Below are 24,147 nucleotides of genomic sequence, written 5' to 3'. Positions count from 1 at the left end.
CCTGAAACACTGAACGGCCTGAAACACTGAACTGCATGAAACACTGAACTGTCTGAAACACTGAACTACCTGAAACATTAAACTGCCTGAAACACTGAGCTGATATATGGCTGCTTCCCAAAATATCTCAAGACCTTCCTAGTCTCCTATCATCTGTCGGTTATCTGCAACACCGAGTTCCAACTCAATTGTGGAGTCCAAGGACTCCTCACTCGGTCGCTCCCACGACTTTTGAACGAAATCTTTCTCTGGAACTAATTTCAACTAGTTATCTTGACACTATGGCTCTAACAACCTCCTAATCCACCGATCAGGTCCAAACGTCGCATCCTGATATCATCAATTCCAAGACTGAAAATGATGGCTCCCAGACTAACGGCAGCCCTTAACATTCACGAACCCAAGCGGTCCACTGCTTCCCTGATATCATAACTGCGATGACGATCCAAATGTCGAATCTCCGGCTTAACCATAACTGAACCATTTGGGAAATCCGAAATCTAACCCGTGGATTCCCATATCCTCACTTCTGCACTCGAACTGGTGGGTACTACTGCTTCCCCCGCGTCCAAACAATGCGCTCATGCTGCCTACCACATGATAAATGCTACAGCTAAACTCGCAGACTTACACTCTGATACTATCTGGTTGCTAGTGAATGCTACGGCTACCCCCCGCAGACTTACAACACTCTACTATTATCTGACTGCTAGTGAATGCTACGGCTACCCCCGCAGACTTACAACACTCTACTAATATCTGACTGCTAGTGAATGCTACGGCTACCCCCTCAGAGTTACAACACTCTAATACTATCTGACTGCTAGTGAATGCTACGACTACCCCCGCAGACTTACAACACTCTATTACTATCTGACTGCTAGTGAATGCTACGGCTACCCCCGCAGACTTACAACACTCTACTACTATCTGACTGCTAGTGAATGCTACGGCTACCCCCGCAGACTTACAACACTACTAATATCTGACTGCTGCTGGGAAATGTTGTGGCCTTCCTACCGCTCTACCGTGCTCTACATCTTGCCTCTGCCACTGACTACTAACACGGAAGTATCTCTCGCTAACCGTTCTCAAAATCTTCATTCCGACTCACTAGAATCCTACAGGTGGCCCTCCAACCTGAATTCCCAACCAGCTACTAACCATATCGATTACATGAACTAACTGTTGGGAAGTTCCTCAAACTCCCAACCCTGAACTCCTCAATTCATCAATCGCTGTGCTACTATCTTTTCTTCTCGGAGGTCATGTACTCATTCTGGATCTGCGTACTCTTATCCTTGTATACTCGGAGGGTTCTCCCCCACTTGGATCCGGCTAACTCCTTACTGCTCACTGGTCGAAAGGATTCCCTAACCTTCTTTCCATTAAAAGGGCGATCTGCTGTCCGCCAACGTTTACCTCTTTCGGCGCTCCAACTAAATTTTACCAGATCCGAACCATTCTTGCTAACTAACTGAGCACCCTTTAATCCTTAATTGTATTTGCTTTAGTGACTGCATGGAGAATTTGCGCTTAGGGTGAACATCTCTAACCCACTTCCTTACCAACCGCTGACTACTCCACTAGAAGCTCTAGATTGTCACTACTGAGAATATAATTGATCAATACCCGACTAACACCTTCCGCGACTAGTGAGGCACTACTGAATCTTGCACATACATACTACAGTTACTGCATCGGACGTAACCTGATCTAGAGAGGACGACCTCCAATTTATCATTCTAATTCCAAGGTATGCAGATGGCATAAAACTCCGTCTCACGCAGGTAATATAATACCCCAACAAATATGCTTATTGATCTCAAATCCGACCCCTTGGGCCTCTTGCCCGAACCTGTGGCTACCTGTGTCTCATCCGTTTTCCTCTTCCTTTCTGACTCCCTGCCCGTCTCTCGCTCATGCGTTACCTCATCGACCCCATCCGTTGTCTGAACAACTGCTGCCTGATCCTGGAGCTTCGTGATCAACCTATCAGTAATCCTCACGACCATGTCGGGCAGCTCCTCGCGAATGGCTCAGGAAACCTCCTTCGCTATCCAATCATACAGAGGTCTCTCCTAGAGACAGGGTACCCTACTCACTCCCGTCCCCTGATAGCAAGTGCTAAAAAAATGGGATCTCCCTCCCTGGTGGATCCCTGAACTCCATAAGAATTGGGCTCTAGACGAGCCCCAAACTTTCCTGAAACTATCCCGACCCTAAAGGCCTCAAGACGACTGTCCATAAGCTCCACAATGGCCTCTCTAACCGAACCGAAAATCACTGGAGTCTGATCAATAATGTTGCGCATAATCTCTGCGGAAATGAAATCTTTCATCTGATCGTCAAGCTTCCCGGCTCCAGAGCCAGAGCCAGATCCCTCCCCGGCACTTGGACTGCCAAGTGGTATCTCGTGCAATGTCACCATGCTGAAAATATAACACTTCCTAATCAATATACACACCGCTGCTGAGGGATCTCTCACATACTCTACAAGTTCCCTGGTCTTGTCTCGGCCCCTCTTGATTCGAGTACGGATCCTCTGCTTTCAGTAGTACGAGCCCATACTACCTTCCACATCTATCCGTACTTTCCTTAAGAGTTACCTCAACTCCACCAAGTCACTCTCCTGCTACTGATCTCTACTACTACCTTCCTAGGCTTGCCCTAGGGAACCTCTGACTCCACCCAAACCAGTCCTCAGCTGCTGAAGGCCTCCTTGTAATGCCAATTAGCCACCACCTGAATACCATCACATGCAATGAGGCTCGGATAATCCTTCGAGTAAAAGACTCGTCCCTACAACGGTTAGACTCAAATGAGAGCTGCGCAATAGGGTCAAATCCGACACTCTGAGATTATTCAACCCTGACCACATGTGATGTGACGTATTCACCTAATGGCTAACTCCCATCACTCAGAGTCCCACAAAGCACAAAGCAAGCAGCATTCGGATAAAGGAAACATACTCATGCAAAACTATTCTCATAACAAGAAACTATACTAGCATACAATGCTAAGCTCATATTATCAGGCATAACCTACACAGGCTATCCTACTACTGTCTACTCAATACTAGCATGCAATTCTTATCAAGCTGAAACACATAAATCAAGCACATAAGGCATCCTCCTAGATCCTTAGTCCTATACTAGCATGTTGTTCTACTGAAACTGAAACTGAACTGATCTGAAACTGAAACTAAAACTGATAACATAAACTTGTATGGGTAATTTGGGAGTACTTACTTGAGCTCGGCTGATTGCATGCACCACACCCTTTTTCTCTTTTCAAAGTTCTTTTCTTTCTAAGAAGATTCTTTTCGCTTTTTTTCTAAAACTCTTTTCTTTTCTCAAAAATTATTTTCGAAAATGTTTTTCTTTTGAAAACCTTTTTACCGTTTCCTTAGTTTGAGTTCAGACACACCCGAAGTGTATCTGAATCCCTCAAACCAAGGCTCTGATACCAACTTGTAACGACCCAATTTTCACAACTAAAAATTTCTTTTTAAAAACATTACTAAAACCATATTTATAAAAACCGTATCATAAGTCATAACAGACTTCATCGTATTAATTCAAACATAAACTTATTAACAGAGTAAAACATCCCAGGCTAACTGAATATGGTGTGTGCACTACAACCTCTCTGAGCTCCTCTTATGAAAATTGAGTACCTGAAACCAAAAACTGAAACCGTAAGCACGAAGCTTAGTGAGCTCCCCCAACCTACCATATACCATACAAACATATAAAGCACATACTGGGCCTTGCCCACTGCATCGGACCGAAGTCTGGACTAACTGCATCGGGCCAAAGCTCGGACTAACTGGGACCTTGTCCCCTGCATCGGACCGAAGTCCGGAAACTACATCGGGCCGAAGCCCGGACTAACTGGGGCCTTGCCCCCTGCATCGGACCGAAGTCCGGAAACTGCATCGGGCCGAAGCCCGGACTAACTGGGACCTTGTCCCCTGCATCGGACCGATGTCTGTAAACTGCATCGGGCCGAAGCCCGGACTAACTAGGACCTTGTCCCGTGCATCGGACCGAAGTCCGGAACTAACTGAACATAGCATAGCATAAACACATATACTGCATACTGCATCGGACAGAAGTCCAGAACACATAACACATAAACATGCTTGAATCACAGAGACACCAAGCATACTGAGCTACTGCATCGGACCGAAGTCCGGAACTACTGCTAACTAAACGGGCCGACATTGTGGCCATAGACCCGTTCCTACTGGAAAGAAACTCACCTGCATTGTTGGAGTTCTTGCTGATACCCATTGAACTGCTATCTGACAACTCCCGAACTGCTGCTCCAATGACTCCTCGATCTACTAAAACCAAATATAACGCTTAGTCCCAAACTGCCCTTCAACAGTCAACTAAGTCAACTCTGGTCAAAGTCAAAGTCCTGGTCAAAGTCAACCCTCCAGACTGACTCTACTCGCCGAGTCAGCCCGTTGACTCATCGAGTCCTTATATTCTGAAACTCTCATAATGCGACTCAACTCGCCAAGTCACCCCAAGACTCGTCAAGTTCAACGATCTCTGAGTCCCATTCTGACCAACTCACCGAGTCACCTCCTGACTCACTGATTCGAGGCTTAACCAGAAAAGGTTTGAGGTTTTGCGACCAGACTCGCCGAGTCCAAAGCAACCTTCAACAGACTCGCCGAGTTGTTCTTCCAACTCGTCGAGTTCCTGCCTATCTTCATCCAACTCGTCGAGTTCACCCATATGACTCGTTGAGTTCCTACACGACTCTAAGTCTAATATCTAGCCCGACTTGCCGAGTCATCTCCCAAACTCGCCGAGTCCTTTCGTGTATTCTCATAATCTCGTGTCACAGAGCTACTCCTTTGCTCCAAACAATAGATATGGGTTCCTAGAGTCCATTAGCAACATAAAGTTGCTACCTTTACGTGCTTCTTGTCTCATAATACCAAAACCAAGCTAGAAAGGGACTTAACTCTTGGGGAAAGGCTTTTGCATAGCAACTAGAAAGGATTTCTGCATCAATGATTCATATAGAACTCAGATCTGGAGTTTCAACTCCAGATCTAACTCATGCTTCAAGATCTCATCAATATTTCTCTAACCAAACTCTAAAACTCCATGAAAGTTGAAATAGAAAGGAGAAGGCCAAGGATAACGATTCCTTACCTCCAAAATGACCTCCCACTGAAGTATAATCCGGATTTCTTCTAGTCTCCTTGATCTAGGCTTCTTGATCTTCAAGATTTCCTTCACCAAAACTAGATCTTGCTCCAAAAAGGATTATGGCGGCTAGGGTTTGGTATTCTAGGTGAGAGAGACTATAAAGGAACCCTAAGGAAGAGAATGAGACATTTAAATAGTGCACAAAGTCCCGGATTTAGGGTTTTTCTCTTCAGACCAAACTCGCCGAGTCCCTGAGGCCGACTCGCCGAGTTGGTCACATACCCGATCCCCTGGTTCCCGCTCCGACTCGTCGAGTTCCTCCTTGGACTCGACGAGTTGACCCATTTGACTTAGGGTTTTCTTTCCTTTCTTGATCTTTCTGATTTTGGATGTTACAAAGGGAGCATTATCCCGAGTTGTTCAAGGTGGCAGACTTCGAGGACGAAGTATGATGCAAGTGGGGGAGAATTGTAATGCTCAATCCAAGAATTATTCATTTTTGGTCCCTCATATACTAAGTTATTGCTTTTTGGCCTTGTTTTGCAAGTTGTGGGAGAGGAGGGACCATTCTTGCCAAGATTAGATTTTTGGAGGCGGAGCTCGAACGTGGGGCGTTCCCTTGGGGAACGCAGGGCGTTTACGTGTGGAGCTCAAACCTTAATTTTTAAGGTTTAAGACATATTTAAACATAGGGATAAGCAAAAGGACCGAACCGGCTGGAACCGGACCGGACCCGGGAACCGGCTTCGGCCAAAATCAAGAACCAAACCGGCCCGGCGGTTCTACCGGTTCCCGGTTCCTACCGGTTCTTGTCGTGTCTTCAAATGTTGGAACCGGTCCTCGAAAAATAGCATCATACGGTTCCGGTTTTTGCCGGTTCTATCGGTTTTTGCCGGTTCTACCGGTTCCGGTTATATCGGTTCTAGTTCCTACCAGTTCCCGGTTCCAAAAATCCACAAAAATAACGTCCCGGTCCCAGCCCGACCGGTTCCATCGGGTTCCGGTTTCGGTGCCGGTTCCGGTTCCGATACCGGTTCCGGCCAATTCCCCGGTCCATATGCTCATCCCTATTTAAACACCTTAACTCTCAGGTGTGGGCCTTATTTCCTAGTCTCCATAGCCTCAAACCCTAATCCTGAAACACTATACCCTGCTTGAGTGTTGTGAACTCATTGTGGGTGTTTTGGTGTGTGTTTGAAGCTCATTCAAGGAAGATAAGCTTAGTGCAAGGTGGTGGTTCAAGTTGGAGCTTTTAGATCTTGGTTATCTGCTCCATTTCTAGCATATTTGAGGTATAAAGCTCTAACCTTGCTCATTAGAAGCTTAGATCTAAGTTCTTGTGGATTTTAGTCCATTTTTTGGCCCCATGGTTGAGATCTTGTAGTTATGATCACTCCAGAAGCTTTGAGTTGCTTCTCTTGGCATTTATAGTGCTTTAGATTCATAAAGTTTGCATCTTTAGAGTTGTAGAAGCCCCATGCATGAGATTAAGCTTTTTTTATGGAACTTGAATGCTATATAGTGTTTTAGATTCATAAAGTTTGCATCTTTAGAGTTGTAGAAGCCCCATGCATGATATTAAGCCCTTTTTATGGAACTTGAATGCTATATCTTGAAGTTGGGACCATTTGGGGCATGCAAAGCCACCAAGTCAGTGACTTTATGGTTCTAGATGTTCTAAAGGACTTGGATCTATGTTTTGGTCATGTGGCTTTAAGCATTAAGTGCTAAATGACCACTTTTAGGAATCAGTTTGCGAACAACCATCGTTCTGGCTGAGGCTCACGATCTGTGGACTGGTGACGGACGCCCAGTGTTCCACATGGGAACGCCCAACGTTCGATCCATCAGTGGGCCTTCCTTGGGCTATTTTCTTGGACCTTGTTGCTTTGGGATTTAGTGGACCATCAGAAATCAGATTTTGGGCTATGTATATGTTTGGGCTTTTGGGTAAAGTCCATTAGAAGAGTTTAGGCCCAATTTGGAAAATTAGGCCATAAGTGGGCTACTATTGGGCTTTGGAAGTCTATCAAATGATGGACATTTTATGTTTTTGTTTTGGACCTTAGTCATGAACCAAATTAGATCAGGGGTAAAATGGCCATTTTACCCTAAGATGGATTATTGGATTTTGATTGGATGTTATTTTACACTAATAGCCCGGGAGTCGTTAGGGTAGCAGCTAGAGACTTTCTTCTGTGAGATTCAGCTTTTCGAGGTGAGTTTCCCCATTGGGTTTAGCGGGTCGAAGGCACCAATGTTGGACCATATTTATGTTATGTTAGTATGTTAGTTGTCTTCATGACTCTTGCTTGTGTATGTGATTATATGCTTTCTGGGCTAAGGCCCAATGTCGGGCGAGGCCAGATGACTATTATATGCTATGTATCTATGTGATTATTGCATGTATATGTGTTTATTTGATATGTGTTATACGTATGCTGGGTGGGGCCCGATCTATTACCGAGCGGGAACCGATGACAGGGCGGGGCCCACTATATGTTTATTTTATGTTTGGTATGTGGTAGTTTGGGGTAACTCACTAAGCTTTGTGCTTACGATTTTTAGTTTATGTTTCAGGTACTTCCAGTTCTAATGGGAAGAGCTTGAGTTGACTGCATCGCACACACCAGTGGAGTTCCGCATTTGACATTCACTCTAATTTTGGTAACACTTGATACATTGGTTTTGTTGTGTTGAATGATTGATATTTGAAAATACTATTTTATCTATTATAAGAAAATGAAATTTTGTGACCATATTTTTGGGATGTTACACAAATCCCGAATTTGAGCATTTTGAGTCGTTCAAGTAACCCAATTCTTTTCCTAACTGCAACCTAATTTGCAATCCCAACCTCGACGCCTTGTCGATGAGTCTACTGATTTTTCCAATGAAGGACCTTTTTAACCACTTCATGAACCAAAGTCGAACCCAAAGTAAAAAATAAAGAAAAAGTCAAGGCTAGACCGATAAAGAAGAGAAGGCATTGGCATAAGCATGGCTAGATATATCGTAGGGCCCGATGAGGTGGGATGACCAAAGTAGGATTTATGTCTTAAATCTAGGGTTAAATTATCTTTTAAGTTAATTGGTTAGTTGTGTTTTAAGTCTATTATTAAATCATGTTTAAATCAATTTGTAACTTTTTTATTAATATGAAATGTTTGTGTTTTATAAAATAAAATTTATTTAAGTTTAAAAAAAATCAAAAATGCATCTAGTGTGCTACCACTCTACAAAATTACTAGCAATAACATATTATCAAGGTCTCAGCACAAAAGATAATATGATAGCATGTTAAACTAAGATGGTGGTGTGCTTAGAATGCTATTACTCCTCTAGCGTAATTACATAAATATAACTTATGCAATGCAATAATGGCATAAATCAAATTAATGAATTAGTCATATCATTTTTGTTAACGGCACTTCGTAATTTATTTATTTACTAGTTGTGACCCATGTATTATATGAGTTAATTTAAAAAAAAAAAAAAAAAAGTTAGATATAAAAGTATAAATATTTGAGAACTTAAAATTTATAAGAAAATAAGAAAAATAATGAATTATTAAAATTGAAATTTTTTTTTATATTTTAAATGTAAAAAATAATTTGAATAAATTAACATAATAAATTAATGAGTTTTAATTTGGTAATTTTAAAATTAGAAGGTAAGTTCATTAATAAAATTGATATTCATTTATTACTGCATTTATTGTAATTATTACATTAAAAGATTATGTGAAATTTAATAAAATAAGAAAACTCATAAAATGACATGTGGAAAAAAAATTAATTCAAAATAACCAAAAATTAAGATTTGGCAAATTGAATGAGAGTATACATTTGACAAAAAAAATTCATTTATTAGAGAAGATTTAAGTCTATTATTAAATCATGTTTTAAGTCAATTTGTAACTTTTTTATTAATATGAAATGTTTGTGTTTTATAAAATAAAATTTATATAAGTTTAAAAAAAATCAAAAATGCATCTAGTGTGCTACCACTCTACAAAATTGCTAACAATAACATATTATCAAGGTCTCAGCACAAAAGATAATATGATAGCATGTTAAACTAAGATGGTGGTGTGCTTAGGATGCTATTACTCCTCTAGCATAATTATATAAATATAACTTATGCAATGCAATAACGGCAGAAATCAAATTAATGAATTAGTCATATCATAATTTTTTTAACGGCACTTCGTAATTTAATTATTTATTAGGTGTGAAACTCATGTATTACATTGGTTAATTTAAAAAAAAAAGTTAGATATAAAAGAATAAATATTTGAGAACTTAAAATTTATAAGAAAATAAGAAAAATAATGAATTATTAAAATTGAAATGTTTTTTTTTATATTTTAAATGTAAAAAAATAATTTGAATAAATTAACAAAACAAATTAATGAGTTTTAATTTGGTAATTTTAAAATTAGAAGGTAAGTTAATTAATAAAATTAATATCTATTTATTACTACATTTATTGTATTTATTACATTAAAAGATTATGTGGAATTTAATAAAATAAGAAAACTAATAAAATGACATGCAGAAAAAAAAAAATTCAAAATAATCAAAAAAATGACATTTGGCAAATTGAATGAGAGTGTGACATATGACAAAAAAACTTTCATTTATTAGAAAAGATTTAATTAATTTAATTTATATTTATTATTTATTTATTTATTCTTTGACATTCTAAACACGCCCAACAGAATCCATAACTAATCACTCAAATTAAGTATCAATGGATTTCAAGAATATCCATGCCATATTATTAACATTGATTACAAGAATATTCGAGACAACTCTCTACATGGAATATGGATTTTGAAAATTGGCATTGCATTTCTAAAATAATACAAGATCAATGCGTTTTAGGAGTATAAAATAGGGATAATAATCGGTAGTCAAGAACACTCGAGCTTTAATTTTCATTACAATAATGCCATCCACATTTGTGTCTCTCCTTACAATCATCCTCTTCACTCTTCTTGTCAATGGTTATTGTTCTTAATTTATATTATATCTCAAAATTAATCTCTTATTCATTTTGTATTCTGTATTGAACTGATATAATTTTCATTCTTGTAGGGTATGGTCAATGCGAATTAAAAGACATAACTGTTGGAACAGAAAGAACTAATAGAGAAGTAGGAGGCAAAGAAGAATGGAAAGTTAGTTTTATAAACACTTGCAAATGCCCTCAAAAAAGCCTTATTGTCTCATGCGATGGTTTTCAATCCACCGAGACAGTTGATCCAAATCTCTTTGCATCCGTAGGAAATAACAATTGCATTGTTAACGGAGGCCAACCAATAGGACCTTTTGCGACAGTCGGTTTTGTTTATGCTTGGGACCCTCCATTCATTTTTGTACCTCGTTCCTCTCAAGTTCAATGTGGTTGATATATATTTAATTCTCAATTAATGAATAAGAGTTTTTGCTTGCTTTCTATGAATGTTATAAAAGTATATTGATCAATCTTACAACATATATGATCAGTCTTGCAAGTAGAGATTGCAAAAATTGAAATGACCCGTCAGATCAATCTGAATCGAACAGAGAATTAAAATGAGATATTCACTCTGTTTAATTATAAACCTCAACGTATTAACCTGTTTAATTAAATATATTGGATTAATGTAGAATCTTTTACCTAAAACTAACTTGTCGTCAACCCATTTAAATATATATTTATTTTCGTTTTGTACTTTTGGCAATATTCTACTTTAACTATTACAATACCATAAAACTGTAATGTACATGTTGCGTTGGATGTTTAACTTGTACTAGTGTCTCTTTTTGTGTTTAAATGAAGTGGCGGTGGTGTTGGTGGTTGTGCAGGGAGATGTGGTGGAAGAAAACACGGTGTCGATGCATATTTATATATGAATATTACCTCGTGCATTTAAACGACAAAGAATAAATATATGGCCCATTTATTTATGTGACTGTTAGGTACATAAGATTTGGTACAAAATTCTTTTAAACACATCTTTTTATGATGATATATTCTACTACCCATTTATATACATTGATTATTCAGATTCTTCCCTATATGTAGAGATTACTTACCATGATTATCTTGATATTGAATGTTCACACTTATATTGATGTATTCTACAACCCATTTATTTACATTGATTACTCGGATTCTTCCCTCCATTGAGAGATTACTTACCATGATTATCTTGAGATTGAAGTTTCACACTTATATTGATGTATTCTACAACCCATTTATTTACATTGATTACTCGAATTCTTCCCTCTATATAGAGAGATTACTTACCCTGATTATCTGATAATGAAGGTTCACACTCATATTATTAATTCAATATAAATTTGTCTAATCCATATTCTAGTAAAAGACTCCTAATTTTACCACTTGTCACTTTCATATTCCATATTTCTTCAAAAAGTTAATTGACCATATTACACTTCTTTAGTTTAAATTTCGGTTGACTAATAAATTTCCAGCATTTCCTATGATTAATGTTTGAATGAATCCCTACAAATAAGCAATTGAAACGATATCAAAATTATGTATTTAATTTGATTGCCCATGTATTCCTTAACAATGCGCTCATTGCCTATTATTAAAAACGATATCAATACAATCCCGTTAAATTAGTACGAATCCCATAAATTTCGATACGACTACTTCTCAAGTTTTGAATTTTGCTTCCTTTCATCTCTGTGTTCTCTCTCGCCAAACCCTAAACCGCTTCTGCTAGCATCCTAAGTTTTAAAACTAAAAGTTTCATTGGAGTTTGTTCTTTGTTGTTTGGAGAAATCAGTTGCTACCAGTAACGATATAAGTTTCATTTATTTAACCTACTTTGTGTATGTAATTGGGTTGTGCAAGGAAGATTTGATTTGAGGTCTCAATCTTTGATAACAACATCATCAACCATCAGTTTACTATTTTTATGAATTCGTTGAATTAGGTTTTTGATTTTGTGAATCCGATAATATAAATTATGTTGTGTTTATGTCATATGACAAATTCCTCTTGGCCTACCCTTCAAGTTTTTGGAAAGATAAGTAGAACAAGCTCAAGTTTCATATGCATCTACTCCGTGGAAAACAATTTCTCTGTTTTTAGAGTTGGCCGACCGTTTCTTGCTTCATCATTTCCAATAAATACGTTGGTTTATGATCTCCGTTTGCAGCTTGTCTCTATAATAATGATAATAAACAGATAATCCATCTCACTTTGTTCATCATGTCCCACCATCTTTTTACCGAGTTGTTCATCACCATCCTATCATCAGTGATAACTAACATGTAGACCCTCCTTACTAACCTAATGTTTCGATATATATATATATATATATATATATATATATATATATATATATATATATATATATGTGTGTGTGTGTGTGTGTGTGTGTGTGTGGAGGGGGGGGGGGTCTCCAACAATGAGGACACCCTTTTTTCTAACAGACAATAGTCGATTATTTTGTGATAGTTCAAAACCCTAGGGCTATGTATTCTTATTCCAAAAAGATATAGGATTAGAGGAATTTATCGTTGTTGGGGTAAAAGTATGTATTCTGCTATCCGATTTCTCCAAACGTTACACATTTTAATATGTTGGTTTCTTTAGTTCCTTTAATTGAATTGTTATTGAAAATGATGTTGGGAGTGATACTACTCTTATTGGAGTAGATAGGTATTCAACTTGATGAAGGCTCTCCTAATATCTGTGTGTATGAGTACATTACCTGAGATGAATATGAATTCTTCATTTCCTTTAACTAAATGATTATCGCTACTAGAAAATTGTGTAACACCCATAAAAATTCAAGCCAATTTAAAACTTTTTAAAACATTTAAAACCATTAAGTTATTACAATTTGTTTTCAAAATAGTTTAAACATCAGAGTATCCCCAGAATCAATCACGCTTCATCTTCCCGTGATCATCAGAAGTACCTGAAACAATAATCGATAAATGTAAGCTCGAAGGCTTAGTGACTTAACCCCCAAAATACCAATGTCATATACATATAACCATATCATATAAACATATAAGCCAACAGCATGCATATAGAGCCTATAGTAAGACTGAATTACCCCTAACGGGCCTGCAATCTCACTGGCCCACTCTCAAAACCTTCAGCATGTCTGGTCCGCCCACCCGGGCCTTCAGCCTGTCTGGACTGTTCTTCGGGCCTTCGGCCTAAATGATATGCCCCTAGGGCCTGCAGTCTATCTGGTCCGCTCTGGGTTTGTTGGCCTTCAGCACAAAGCAGGACCGCCTCAACCCAACCAAACACAATATGTCGACATATAAACAATCATGATCATGTAGGCACATAATACAGGCAACAACAATCATACAACTCACTACTGCCTACTAATCCTCAAACCACATACAGTCCCGCTACTAGCTAACCCCCATAGAATGCGTAACCATAAGTAACTAGAGGTGAGATAGCCACCCGGACAGATAGTCCTACTCTAAAGCCACAACCAAACAAGTAACAAGCAAGAGAGTCTAGACCAAGAGTTCTCAGGCTATCCTACGTGACCACCAACAGTCCCTAAGGGACTCCATGGATTATAACCAGCAAGCACAAATAACATACAAATCTATATATCACTAACATAACAACCATCATATAACCAGGATACTGATCTAACTGATCTCTAACATAGCAACCATCCTATAACCAGGATACTGATCTAACTAATCACTAGCACAGCAACCATCCTATAACCAAGATACATATCATAAAGCATAACGTGCAATGAACCCAGATACAAATCCGAAAAGGGTCGGCATCGGTGCCTTCGACCCTGTTAGTATAGTGAGCACAACTCACCTGGTACTGTTGAAGTCCCGCAGATGAAACTCCAGCTGTTGGTTGACAGATTCACAAACTGCCAACATCAAACAATACCCAATTAATAATTAGGTTCCTAGCCCAAGGTCCAACTCACATTCCAAAGGCCTAATATTCAAGTAATGGGTCAAAGCCCAACATATGGCCTAAATTGGGCCTAACCCATTACATGGGCCTTACCTTAAGGCTCAACCACCTATTCTGGTCCAAATATTTGGCATTCCAATGGTCCAATATCTCATAATCATAAAGGCCCAACTATGGCCCATCTATAGCCTAATTTTCCAAATTGGTCCCAAGTTCTTCACATGGGCCTTATCTTAAAGCCCATCTAAATATTTTAGTCCATTTACTTGTCCTTGGATAGCCCATCAGTAACCCAATCACCAAAACCCAAAAGAAAAGCCCAACTCAAGGCCCAAGTGAAATTAGGGTTTTCGTATGAAATGACGATTAGGGTTAAGTGTTTCTTACTTAACCCATCAACGACATGTACTATCATTTAAACCCAGAAAAACAATTGTTTTTTTTTTACAAAATCTCAATCCCAACACCACTCCGAAAGGAAGAATGAAGAGGAAAGTGTCCTATTTAAGATAGTTTCACAAAAACACAATCCCAAACCCAAATCTGCAAAACACAAAGCAAGAAACAAGAAATCTGTCAAAGTGAAACAAATAGGCAGTTTTTCATTTCCTGGAAACTTATTCTCAAATAAAAATACGATCTTGAGCATCAAAGCATCCTGATTTCCTTGGGTAATTCACCAAGAAATTTGTTTTGAAACAAAGATATCATCTCCAGATTTGGTGAGGTTGACTTAATGAATCTAACATTTGAGAAAGATGAGAAATATTTGTTTAATCTTCATTAAGCATGCCTTTGATATGAAATAGCCCAACATTATGTTAAGAATTCTCCAAATTTTCCATTTAGATTACTTTTACATATGTATATAAAAATAAAGTAATTAATTTCACTCCTTTCAGTCACCTTTAATATTTTGTACAATTACATGACCACATCTTGTGTTCCTTCTAAATAAATTAACCTCATCTCAAAAATCAGCTTTATGCGATAAGACGGAATCATGATTCCGGAACATACTGTTCTTGCATTGCAAGCGGAATCGCAGGTCTCCAGGTTGTGCCCTCGGGGCTATCCATGAGTGCGATTCCGATTGCAGCCAAATCTTTTCTGATTCCATCCGATCTTTCATACTCTTTGTTCTTTCTTGCTGCATTCCTTTCATGGATCTTTTCAACAACTTCTTCTTCTGTTATTTTTGCACGCTTCAGCGCCTTTTCCCTAAGCTCCTGTAAAACCTTCAAACCACCACAAATATGCATCAGATAAATCATGTTTATGAGCTATTAAATTAAAAATAAATAAATAATAATAATTGAATTAGGTAGGTACCTGATGGTAGGTGGGTGGCATGAGCCCTAGAATGTTGAGAACATTCCTGATACTCTTCTCTATAGCAGCAAGTGATTGTTTTCGTGTCCCTTGTTTCTTCCCCTTTGATGTGAAAGAAAGAAAGGGATTTTTTTACAATTAGGATTTTTCTTTCTGTTACTTCACTGTGCTTTGAAAATTTAATTGTAAAAGTGAAGTACCTTACGAGTATGTAAAAGATCATTTGCGGTTTTCAAAGGGTCAGACATTGCAGACAGGACAACAGGAGAGTGAAGATCCTCAGACATTGAAGTAACAAAAACATCATTAAAACTTTTTATGCATTCAACAATGTCTGCTCCTAATCTTATATTCTCTTCCTCAACCTCTTCTTTCCCTACAACCTCTTCACAATCTTTCAATGTCTGCAACATAATCTTCATTCAATTATATTTTACCCAAGGGCAAAACAGTCTTTAATATTAGATACCTGATATATGTAATAGGCACGATCAGAAGCACTTTCCAGCTGGACATCAGAGTAGTTGATAGGGGATCGATAGTGGGTCCCAATCAGAAAAAGTCTCAATGCCAATGGATGATACAGTTCTATAACCTGAATCATCATCATGTTCAAACTTCAAAGATTAAACACTTATTGTCCACATTAAGTAAAAAGGGTGAAAAGTGAAAAGAAATGATTTTACCTGGCGAATTGTGAAAAAGTTACCAAGAGATTTTGACATTTTCTGTGAATCAATGGTGACAAATCCATTGTGTATCCAGTAACTAATGTTGCTTTTGTGACATGCTGAACAGCTTTGAGCAATTTCATTTTCATGGTGAGGAAAAATAAGGTCCATTCCACCACCATGAATATCAAATGAGTAACCTAAATAAGTAGCACTCATTGCACTACACTCAATATGCCACCCAGGTCTTCCTGCTCCCCATGGACTCTCCCAAAATGGCTCACCCTCTTTTGCAGACTACAACCCCCCCAAAATATGTAAAATTACCTAACTACCCTTATTATTAGCTTTTAAGCAACTGATAACGATTTAGGAACAGGAACTTACTTTCCATAGAGCAAAATCAGCTGGATTTCTTTTCCTGGAGTCAACTGCCACACGTTCACCAGCTCTGTTATCTTCCAACTTCCTTCCAGAAAGTCTTCCATATTCAGGAAACTCATCAACTGAAAAGTATACATCACCTTCAACTCTGTAAGCACGTCCATTATCAAGAATCTGTGATAGGATTTACACATCAAAGTTCAAACAATCAGAAATGGAAACACTTTCATTTCATATGTAATGCTATAGTTTAAAAAGATACCTACCTGCTTTATCATATCAATGATTTGGGGCATGTGATCAGAAACACGGGGTTCAACAGTAGGAGGCAAGCAATGAAGATATTCCATGTCTCTATGAAATTCTTCACAAAATCGTCTGCTTAAACTAAGTGGATCTTCTCCCAATTCACCTGCTCGAGCAATTATCTACACAATTTGAAAATTGCACATACATTTGTAACAATTTAGCCCTATATGCATTCATTATGATATGATCGATAATTATGTTCACTCACCTTATCATCAACATCAGTAAAATTTCGAACATAGTTCACTTCATACCCCATGAATCGTAGGTATCTGCCTAAGTGTCAACAAAAACAAACAGGAACCCACATGATTGGTAATAGTCAAGATGAAGAAACAAACAGTAAACGCTTTAAGATACAGAGAATCTTGTGTAGACGCTATGAATATAAGAACATTCAATTATATGTTCAGAATTTAGGATATCAGATTAGTTCCTATTAGTAGATAGAAGCGAATTGCTTTTGAAGCCAAAATAAAAAAATCTATCGTTTAGGCTAAGTGCCCAAATACTGCATCAATAAATGACAAATCTACTTTTCAGACAAATTCAATTGAGATAGCCACATGTTCCATGGTGCATTTTCGAAGTTATCATCACGAGTTAAAGAATCTGCATCTGAGAATCCGAAATGGGAAATCAGTTGCTAATTCTACATTTATCTCAATAATGAGTTTGATTACGACGACTTTTGCATCCAAACAGAGATTGCAACAACGTACAATTCATCGAAACTCGACAACAGTTTGAATTGAGAAATAAAGAGGACCTGAATAGGATATCGAAGGAAACGTAAACCCTAGCATGACCAATGTGGCTAAGATCATAAGCAGTAACACCACAAACATACATTCCAACTTTACCATCCACCTTAGGTTTAAACAATTCCTTCTCTTTGGTCATCGTATTATACAACCACAATTGCTGCTCTTTCGATTTCTTTTCATCCTCACCATAGGCGTTGGTTTTCGTAGAGGTCGACTGCCCCAGCGATGTGGAAGAAGAACAAAGAAGCCTAACTATATTCCTACTGGTTTTCTGGAAATTCTTATTAGTTATACTGCCACTGGTGATGAAGATTTTTCGAGATTGAATTCGGAACAAGGGTTTGTAACACTTGAAGAACTGGAGAGCAGCCATTTTTGGGCTCTCTGAAATCCACCCTTCAACACAAGTGTGCTTCGGATAGAGGTTTCTTCAGTGGTAAACTTAATAGCAGACAAATGACGTTATGGGTTACAAAAACAAAATTTGATAAGAATGAACAACGGGGATGTAGCTCAAATGGTAGAGCGCTCGCTTTGCATGCGAGAGGTACAGGGTTCGATCCCCTGCATCTCCATTTTTGAAATCCATGATTTATTTAATCAATTAATCGTGTAAGTTTTCTCTTATTTTTAAATCCAATGATTTATTTAATCAAACGTGCAACTTTTCTTTTATTTATGAATGTTTATGGTCTTATGATCTCATATATGAGATTTGCTGCATAATCGTTATTTGAGAGTACTAACGAGAATAGCAGTATTCAAACTCGTATGTGTTAACTAATTTTGAATGTCATATAAATAAATTTAAAAGATTTTGTTATCGGGTCAGATTCAGTGGCGAACCTTAGTGGTGCCCCAGGGTCCCGGGCCACTGCTCCGACGCCGGCACGTAGTGTAAAAAAAAAAATTAATATCTTTTTTATTGGGTGCACCTGCTTAAAACACGAGTGACACTACTAATATAGATTTATTTGAAAAAAAAATTAGTGTCACGCTTACGAAAATATTCTGCGTCCACCACTGATCAGATTGTTAATAATATCATCCAAGAAAAGTGTTTTACTAAACTAAACAGTCTATAAATATATCTATGCTAATAATATGTAAAAGACATTCATAAATTTTAATTGCACAAAATTGTTCATTATCAAATTTATTGTTAGAAAATGCATGATCCATAGTAGATGCTGCAACAAACAAATCAATGTTGGTATTATTCGAAAATATATCATTAGATATTATCATGTGTTTGTTTATGTGTTTCAACCAATCATCTGTTAAGTTTTCAGTTCCTTACAAGTTATTAAATTTTGCATCATAATATAGATCCATGATATAATTGTGAATTTTTGTTCTAAGTGGTCTAAGGTCATTTTCTCATAAATAGTTAGAATTTTTTTAAAAAGTTCTTTCATTTTAAATGCTTGAAAAGACTTATGAGAAAATTAATAGACCATAGAAACAAGTATTGTCTTATTTACTTTATTAAAATGGTTGTTGAGTTCTTAAAGTTGTATAGCTATGACAGAATATACATTAGTTTTGAAATGATGGTAGTAGTTAATTTGAGGTAAATAGATAACTTGTAAGCAGTTAACCTATCTCTTATATATATATATATATATATATATATATATATATATATATATATATATATATATATATATATATATATATATATAGATCAAATAAAAAGAAATTTTTGATAGGAATGTAAGAAAATTTTTGTATGCATATTTTTTAGCGAATCAATAAAATAAATCATTTGATGAATCAAAAATAAGATGATTCAAAAAAAATATATCTCAAAAAAACACAAAATGATTAATTTTTTGGTAAATCAAACAAAAATTCATTTTTAAGACACTTTTAGGGAATAATAACAAAATTACCGTACAAATGAATCATCGACATGGTTTTTCGAAAAAAGAAATTATGAATCATGTTAGCTTTGATTCATTTAATGATTCATTTTTTTTCTTCAAAAAAATATATAGAAAAAAAATTTCTTACCTTTCTATAAAAAATTACTTTCTTACCAGATATATATATATATATATATATATATATATATATATATATATATATATATATATATATATATATATATATATATATATATATACTAGTTTATAACCCGTGAGAACCACGGTTATAAAATTAATTAAATTTTCATATCAAAAAATCAAAATTATTAATTGATATTTTAAATAAATTATTACCTAAGAGATATTTTTTTAGTTATAAAAAATTATAATCATTGATTTAAATAAATACGTGAAGTTATATCATCTTATAATATGTATTAATTTTATTTTATTTTTCAATCTAATGTTATTAATATAATATAATTAGAGTGAGAAAATTAAAATTTGAAATTTAAAATGAAGATACAATTATTAATTTAATATAATTAGAGTGAGAAAATTTAAAATTTGAAATTTGAAATGCATAATCAATTATTAATTTAATGTAATTAGAGTGAAAATTTAAAATTTGAAATTTGAAATGGATAATTAATAGGTTGAGAAGTGGCATGATAAGTGATATATAACATTAATGAGGAGTTCTAATTGTATGACACTTGTCAAGATGAGATTAAATCTATTCTTTTATTAGAATAGGAAGATATATATATATATATATATATATATATATATATATATATATATATATATATATATAATCTTGTATATATAAAAGAGTTTTCGATATAAAAGATATGTAAATAGTTTGTAAAATAATTAAACAAAAAAAATGTTATTTATCTTCTTATTTGAAAGTAAATGCTACAAACGAGTAAGTCATGTAGCTAGTTCATGTCTTTTATAGTTATTTTAATAAAGGAAACATACCTGTGTGTGTTCTTTTTAATCATTAAAGCATGGGACATGGGAAGCATAATACATGCAAGACATCAACATTTCAAAATGGGTTTTAAAGGCTAGTTATTTTTTACCTGCATGGCAAGTACTTTTCTTCTTTCTTTCTTCTACAATTGTCGAGAACAAAATAGAGTATGGGGCATGGGTTGCTAGTTTAATTTAATCAAAAGTCATGTTCCTTTAATCACTAGACTTTAACTACTAGGGACATGGTGTCCTAAAGTTAATAAGCACAAAGGGTAAAGATCATTCTTAAAGGGTTTAAGAAGTTTGCATCTTATTCTTTCCTTGGCTAGTGAATTCCGATTTTGTCTTCTTCTTCTTCTTCTTCTTCTTCTCTCTCTCTCTCTCTCTCTCTCTCTCTCTATATATATATATATATATATATATATATATATATATATTACTTGTTGAAGACAGAGTTAGATGAAGATGATACTTGAATATTCTCTTTTAAGACAAACTTGTTTGTTTGTCTTAATTGCTTAAAAGGTTTTTTTATTACAAGATTGACTAGCATTCAAGATAATTTGGTTGTTATTTGTGTCAAACTTTAAATGAGTTCTCATTTGTACTTTTCCATCTTCTACAACTTCCAACCTCCCATGAAGAATCAAAGTCTTCAAAGGTTGTAATCTTTTCTTCTTATTCATGGAAAATGATCACTGGTGAGTTAAAATGATTTTAAGTTTATTCAACATTTTAAAGTTTCCTATGTCATTTTTAGTGCTTTTAGAAAACGATTTTTCAATTAAACCCAACAATCTTCAGTTACTCAAATGAGTTGAAAGGTTCAATACTTAGGACACTCAGATTCTCAAGTACTTGAAATGCATATTATACTAATATGAAAATTCAATCTTCAAGACATTTTTATTAATGCATGAGTTTGGTTTTGTGTTTTCCTTTTAGTTAATTAAGGATTACACTAAAATGGAGGAAGAAAGTTAGTTGATTTTAATGTTATCAACATATTTTGGTATAGTCATGATTAATACTGAAACATACTGAGTTCGGTTTATGTTTCAAGACTAAAGGTGCGAGGTGCACACTTGGATTGATAAATCTATCCTTGGGAATTTGGGGAGTCCGGAGGCAACACCCCTAGAGGGGCCCAAAAATGTATTTTCCCATTAAAATCCTTTATTGAGTCAATATTATTAGGCATCGTTTTTCCCTCGTAATTGTCATCTTCCATGTATTTAAGGAAGATTGATGTTGCAAACATTACATACAGTTACGAAAAACTACATCGTTACTCTACAAAATTGTCTTTGGAAAAACACAATCACAACAAGGTATTTATATGTTTCATCCATTTTATTTTTGTTTTTTTGTGCCACATCCTTCATCTCTTTATTTCATAAAGTAGCTAGATGAAAATGGATATTACCTCTTTCCTCCATCAATGGCAAATAACTTTTTCCTTCATCAATTAATGTATCAATAACTTTTAGTCTGCCATTCAACACTTTTTTTCAACGTTCTTTTTGCATTCTCATGAGACCACCAATCCCTAATAGATTGTTTCAAACACTTGAGTTGTTCTTAAACCGAATGCAAGCACCCCCCTTCTTCAAGATCTTGTTGTAAAAGCCAAGAATTTCTGACCACCTGATCAAATGACAATTCTTGCAACCAAGAAGAAAAAAAATTAAAAGGCCTCGGGCCATAGTCAAGTTGTGTATGCGATAGGAAGATAGTCTATGATCTAAAATTTTTAGTTCCAAAGCCTTGGACATGATATGAGGAAACCAGTTGTGCATGATAGGAAGATATGTCTATAGATTGCTTAGAGTATTTAAACTCTAATGATATAATTGAAACCAAAATCACTTTACTCATCCAAAAACCAACAAAAAACACTATGATATCAAGTTCTTCAATCAATCATACTTAGAAAGCACATCAACGTACCATCTTTAACCAATAACCACGCATTTTTATTAAATCATATGTTAAATCACGGAAAGTTAGAAAAACTAAGGCAAGTTATTCAACCATAAATGGTAAATGAGTTTATAAAATCATTGTTAATACAAATCGTAGTTTGTAAATACATAATTCACAATTTACTAAAAATCATCGCAGACACTAAAGATGATGTACAACTTTACATGGTTTTGCTACAAAGTATCAAATTCAACAATTATAGAAAATCATTATGTGGTATGTTGATAACACGTTATGCTGATTTGGCAGGTTATAACATGTGACCCCCCCCCCCCCGGATATTACTATTCGAGTATGTTCAAGCACTACATGTCATGCAACTCAACCACTATTACAGCATACTGTGTCATCACTACCTGTAAAAAAAATGATAATGTAGTATGTTGAAATATGTCTTGAGTAGTAGTATGTTATTATTTTGTAATGTAATTGTAAAGTCAATGGTGCCCTAGAAATAGTTGGATATGTCATGTAATAATGACACTAGTAATAATATGTGTTTATGTCACTAGTAATAGTATGTGTCTATTTGTAAAGCCAATAGCATCCTATAAATAGTTAAATAGTTGGATATGAGATGTAATAATGTCACTAGTAATAGTATGTGTCTATGGCACTAGTAATAGTATATGTCTAAGTGATCATTCTTATTGCACCAATAATAACGTGCATGTATGAAATATGTCTATAAATCCATCGTCGATCTTTAGAAATAAAATCATCAAAAATGAAAAAATAGTTTACTCTTAAATGTTTGTTGAAGTTTTAACTTCATAAGAGTTTAAAACAAAAATAGAATATAATGTTAGCTAATAATAATTTTAAATTCTAACAAGTACTAATTGATATAATTGTTCTTAAATAAGAAATCTTTTATTTTCATTTTCTAAATTTTTTGGTGTTAATGGTATTCCCCAAAAAGTTTTTCTTTTATTTATTCTTCGTAAAAGAATTTTAAGAGCAAGGATGTATATATTATTTTGTATTCAATTTTTTGAATCGGTCATGGTATGTGTGTGTATACATCATCATCATCATGACCGATACTAGAAATCAAATACAAAATAAGATATGCATACATGCTCTTAAAATTCTTTTACGAAGAATAAATAAATAACTTTTTAAGGAATACCATTAACACCAAAAAAAATTAGAAAATGAAAATACAATTTCTTATTTAAGAACAATGATACCAATTGTTAGGAAAATTAGGGTTTGTGGTGGAGATCTGGATACCAACTTGGATCGTGATATCACTTTCTGAACTGATATTCCTACCCTATGTCTGGATTACAAGAAATTCAGCCTAGGATAATCCAAGTGGACACTTACGTTTCTAGGCACAGAAAACGTAAGCCAATATGCTAAAGGGTTCTGTAAATGTGTGATGAAAAACGAGAGCTAAAGAACGTCCACCCTTCTGGAAAGGAAGAGTTGTTTATATATTAAACACGATTAGGGTTTCATTAGGCTTGAGCCGTCATTAGTTGCTTTGGAAGCAAGTAATATTAATCTGGATTAGGGTTACCAAAACTAACGAGTTTCGTTAGTTTTACCATAATCACTCTCAAGAAATTGGCATGCGTGCACTCCGCACAACCCCGTACATATATTAGAGTACAAATCATGAAGCCGCTTAGCTCACATGTTAGTTCCAGTTACTTAAAATGACATGGTGACACTAAAATCAACAAGACCAATTACTACTTGTTAG

At 35.6% G+C, this 24,147-nt stretch overlaps 2 protein-coding genes and 1 non-coding gene across 4 annotated transcripts; 2 read left to right on the top strand and 1 right to left on the bottom strand.

Annotated features, from left to right (window-relative positions):
• Positions 1-10,130: 10,130 nt before the first annotated feature.
• Positions 10,131-10,593, top strand: LOC145060519 (TPD1 protein homolog 1-like). The gene is made up of 2 exons (XM_079008169.1): positions 10,131-10,188; positions 10,280-10,593. The coding sequence occupies exons 1-2, from the start codon at positions 10,131-10,133 to the stop codon at positions 10,591-10,593; spliced, it is 372 nt and encodes a 123-aa protein (XP_078864295.1).
• Positions 10,594-14,923: 4,330 nt separating this feature from the next.
• On the bottom strand, positions 14,924-18,018 carry LOC145057681 (Cysteinyl-tRNA synthetase, class Ia family protein). 2 transcript variants are annotated; one of them, XM_079005549.1, is made up of 9 exons: positions 17,595-18,018; positions 17,034-17,097; positions 16,783-16,944; positions 16,520-16,690; positions 16,148-16,429; positions 15,931-16,056; positions 15,662-15,865; positions 15,462-15,563; positions 14,924-15,367 (listed from the first exon to the last, which is right to left on the bottom strand). In XM_079005549.1, the coding sequence occupies exons 1-9, from the start codon at positions 17,963-17,965 to the stop codon at positions 15,131-15,133; spliced, it is 1,719 nt and encodes a 572-aa protein (XP_078861675.1). In that variant the 5' UTR covers positions 17,966-18,018; the 3' UTR covers positions 14,924-15,130. The 2 variants fall into 2 exon arrangements, with proteins under 2 accessions (XP_078861675.1, XP_078861676.1); XM_079005550.1 differs by having other exon boundaries at positions 17,034-17,101; positions 17,595-17,732.
• A 76-nt stretch (positions 18,019-18,094) lies between these two features.
• TRNAA-UGC (transfer RNA alanine (anticodon UGC)) lies at positions 18,095-18,167 on the top strand. The gene has a single exon. It is a non-coding gene; the product is annotated as a tRNA-Ala (tRNA).
• The last annotated feature ends 5,980 nt before the right edge of the window (positions 18,168-24,147 follow it).

Source organism: Lactuca serriola, chromosome 6 (genome assembly GCF_051521515.1).
Source record: "Lactuca serriola cultivar US96UC23 chromosome 6, Lser_US96UC23_V15, whole genome shotgun sequence".
Lineage (NCBI taxonomy): Eukaryota > Viridiplantae > Streptophyta > Magnoliopsida > Asterales > Asteraceae > Lactuca > Lactuca serriola.
This window is presented reverse-complemented; position numbering and strand designations above follow the sequence as displayed.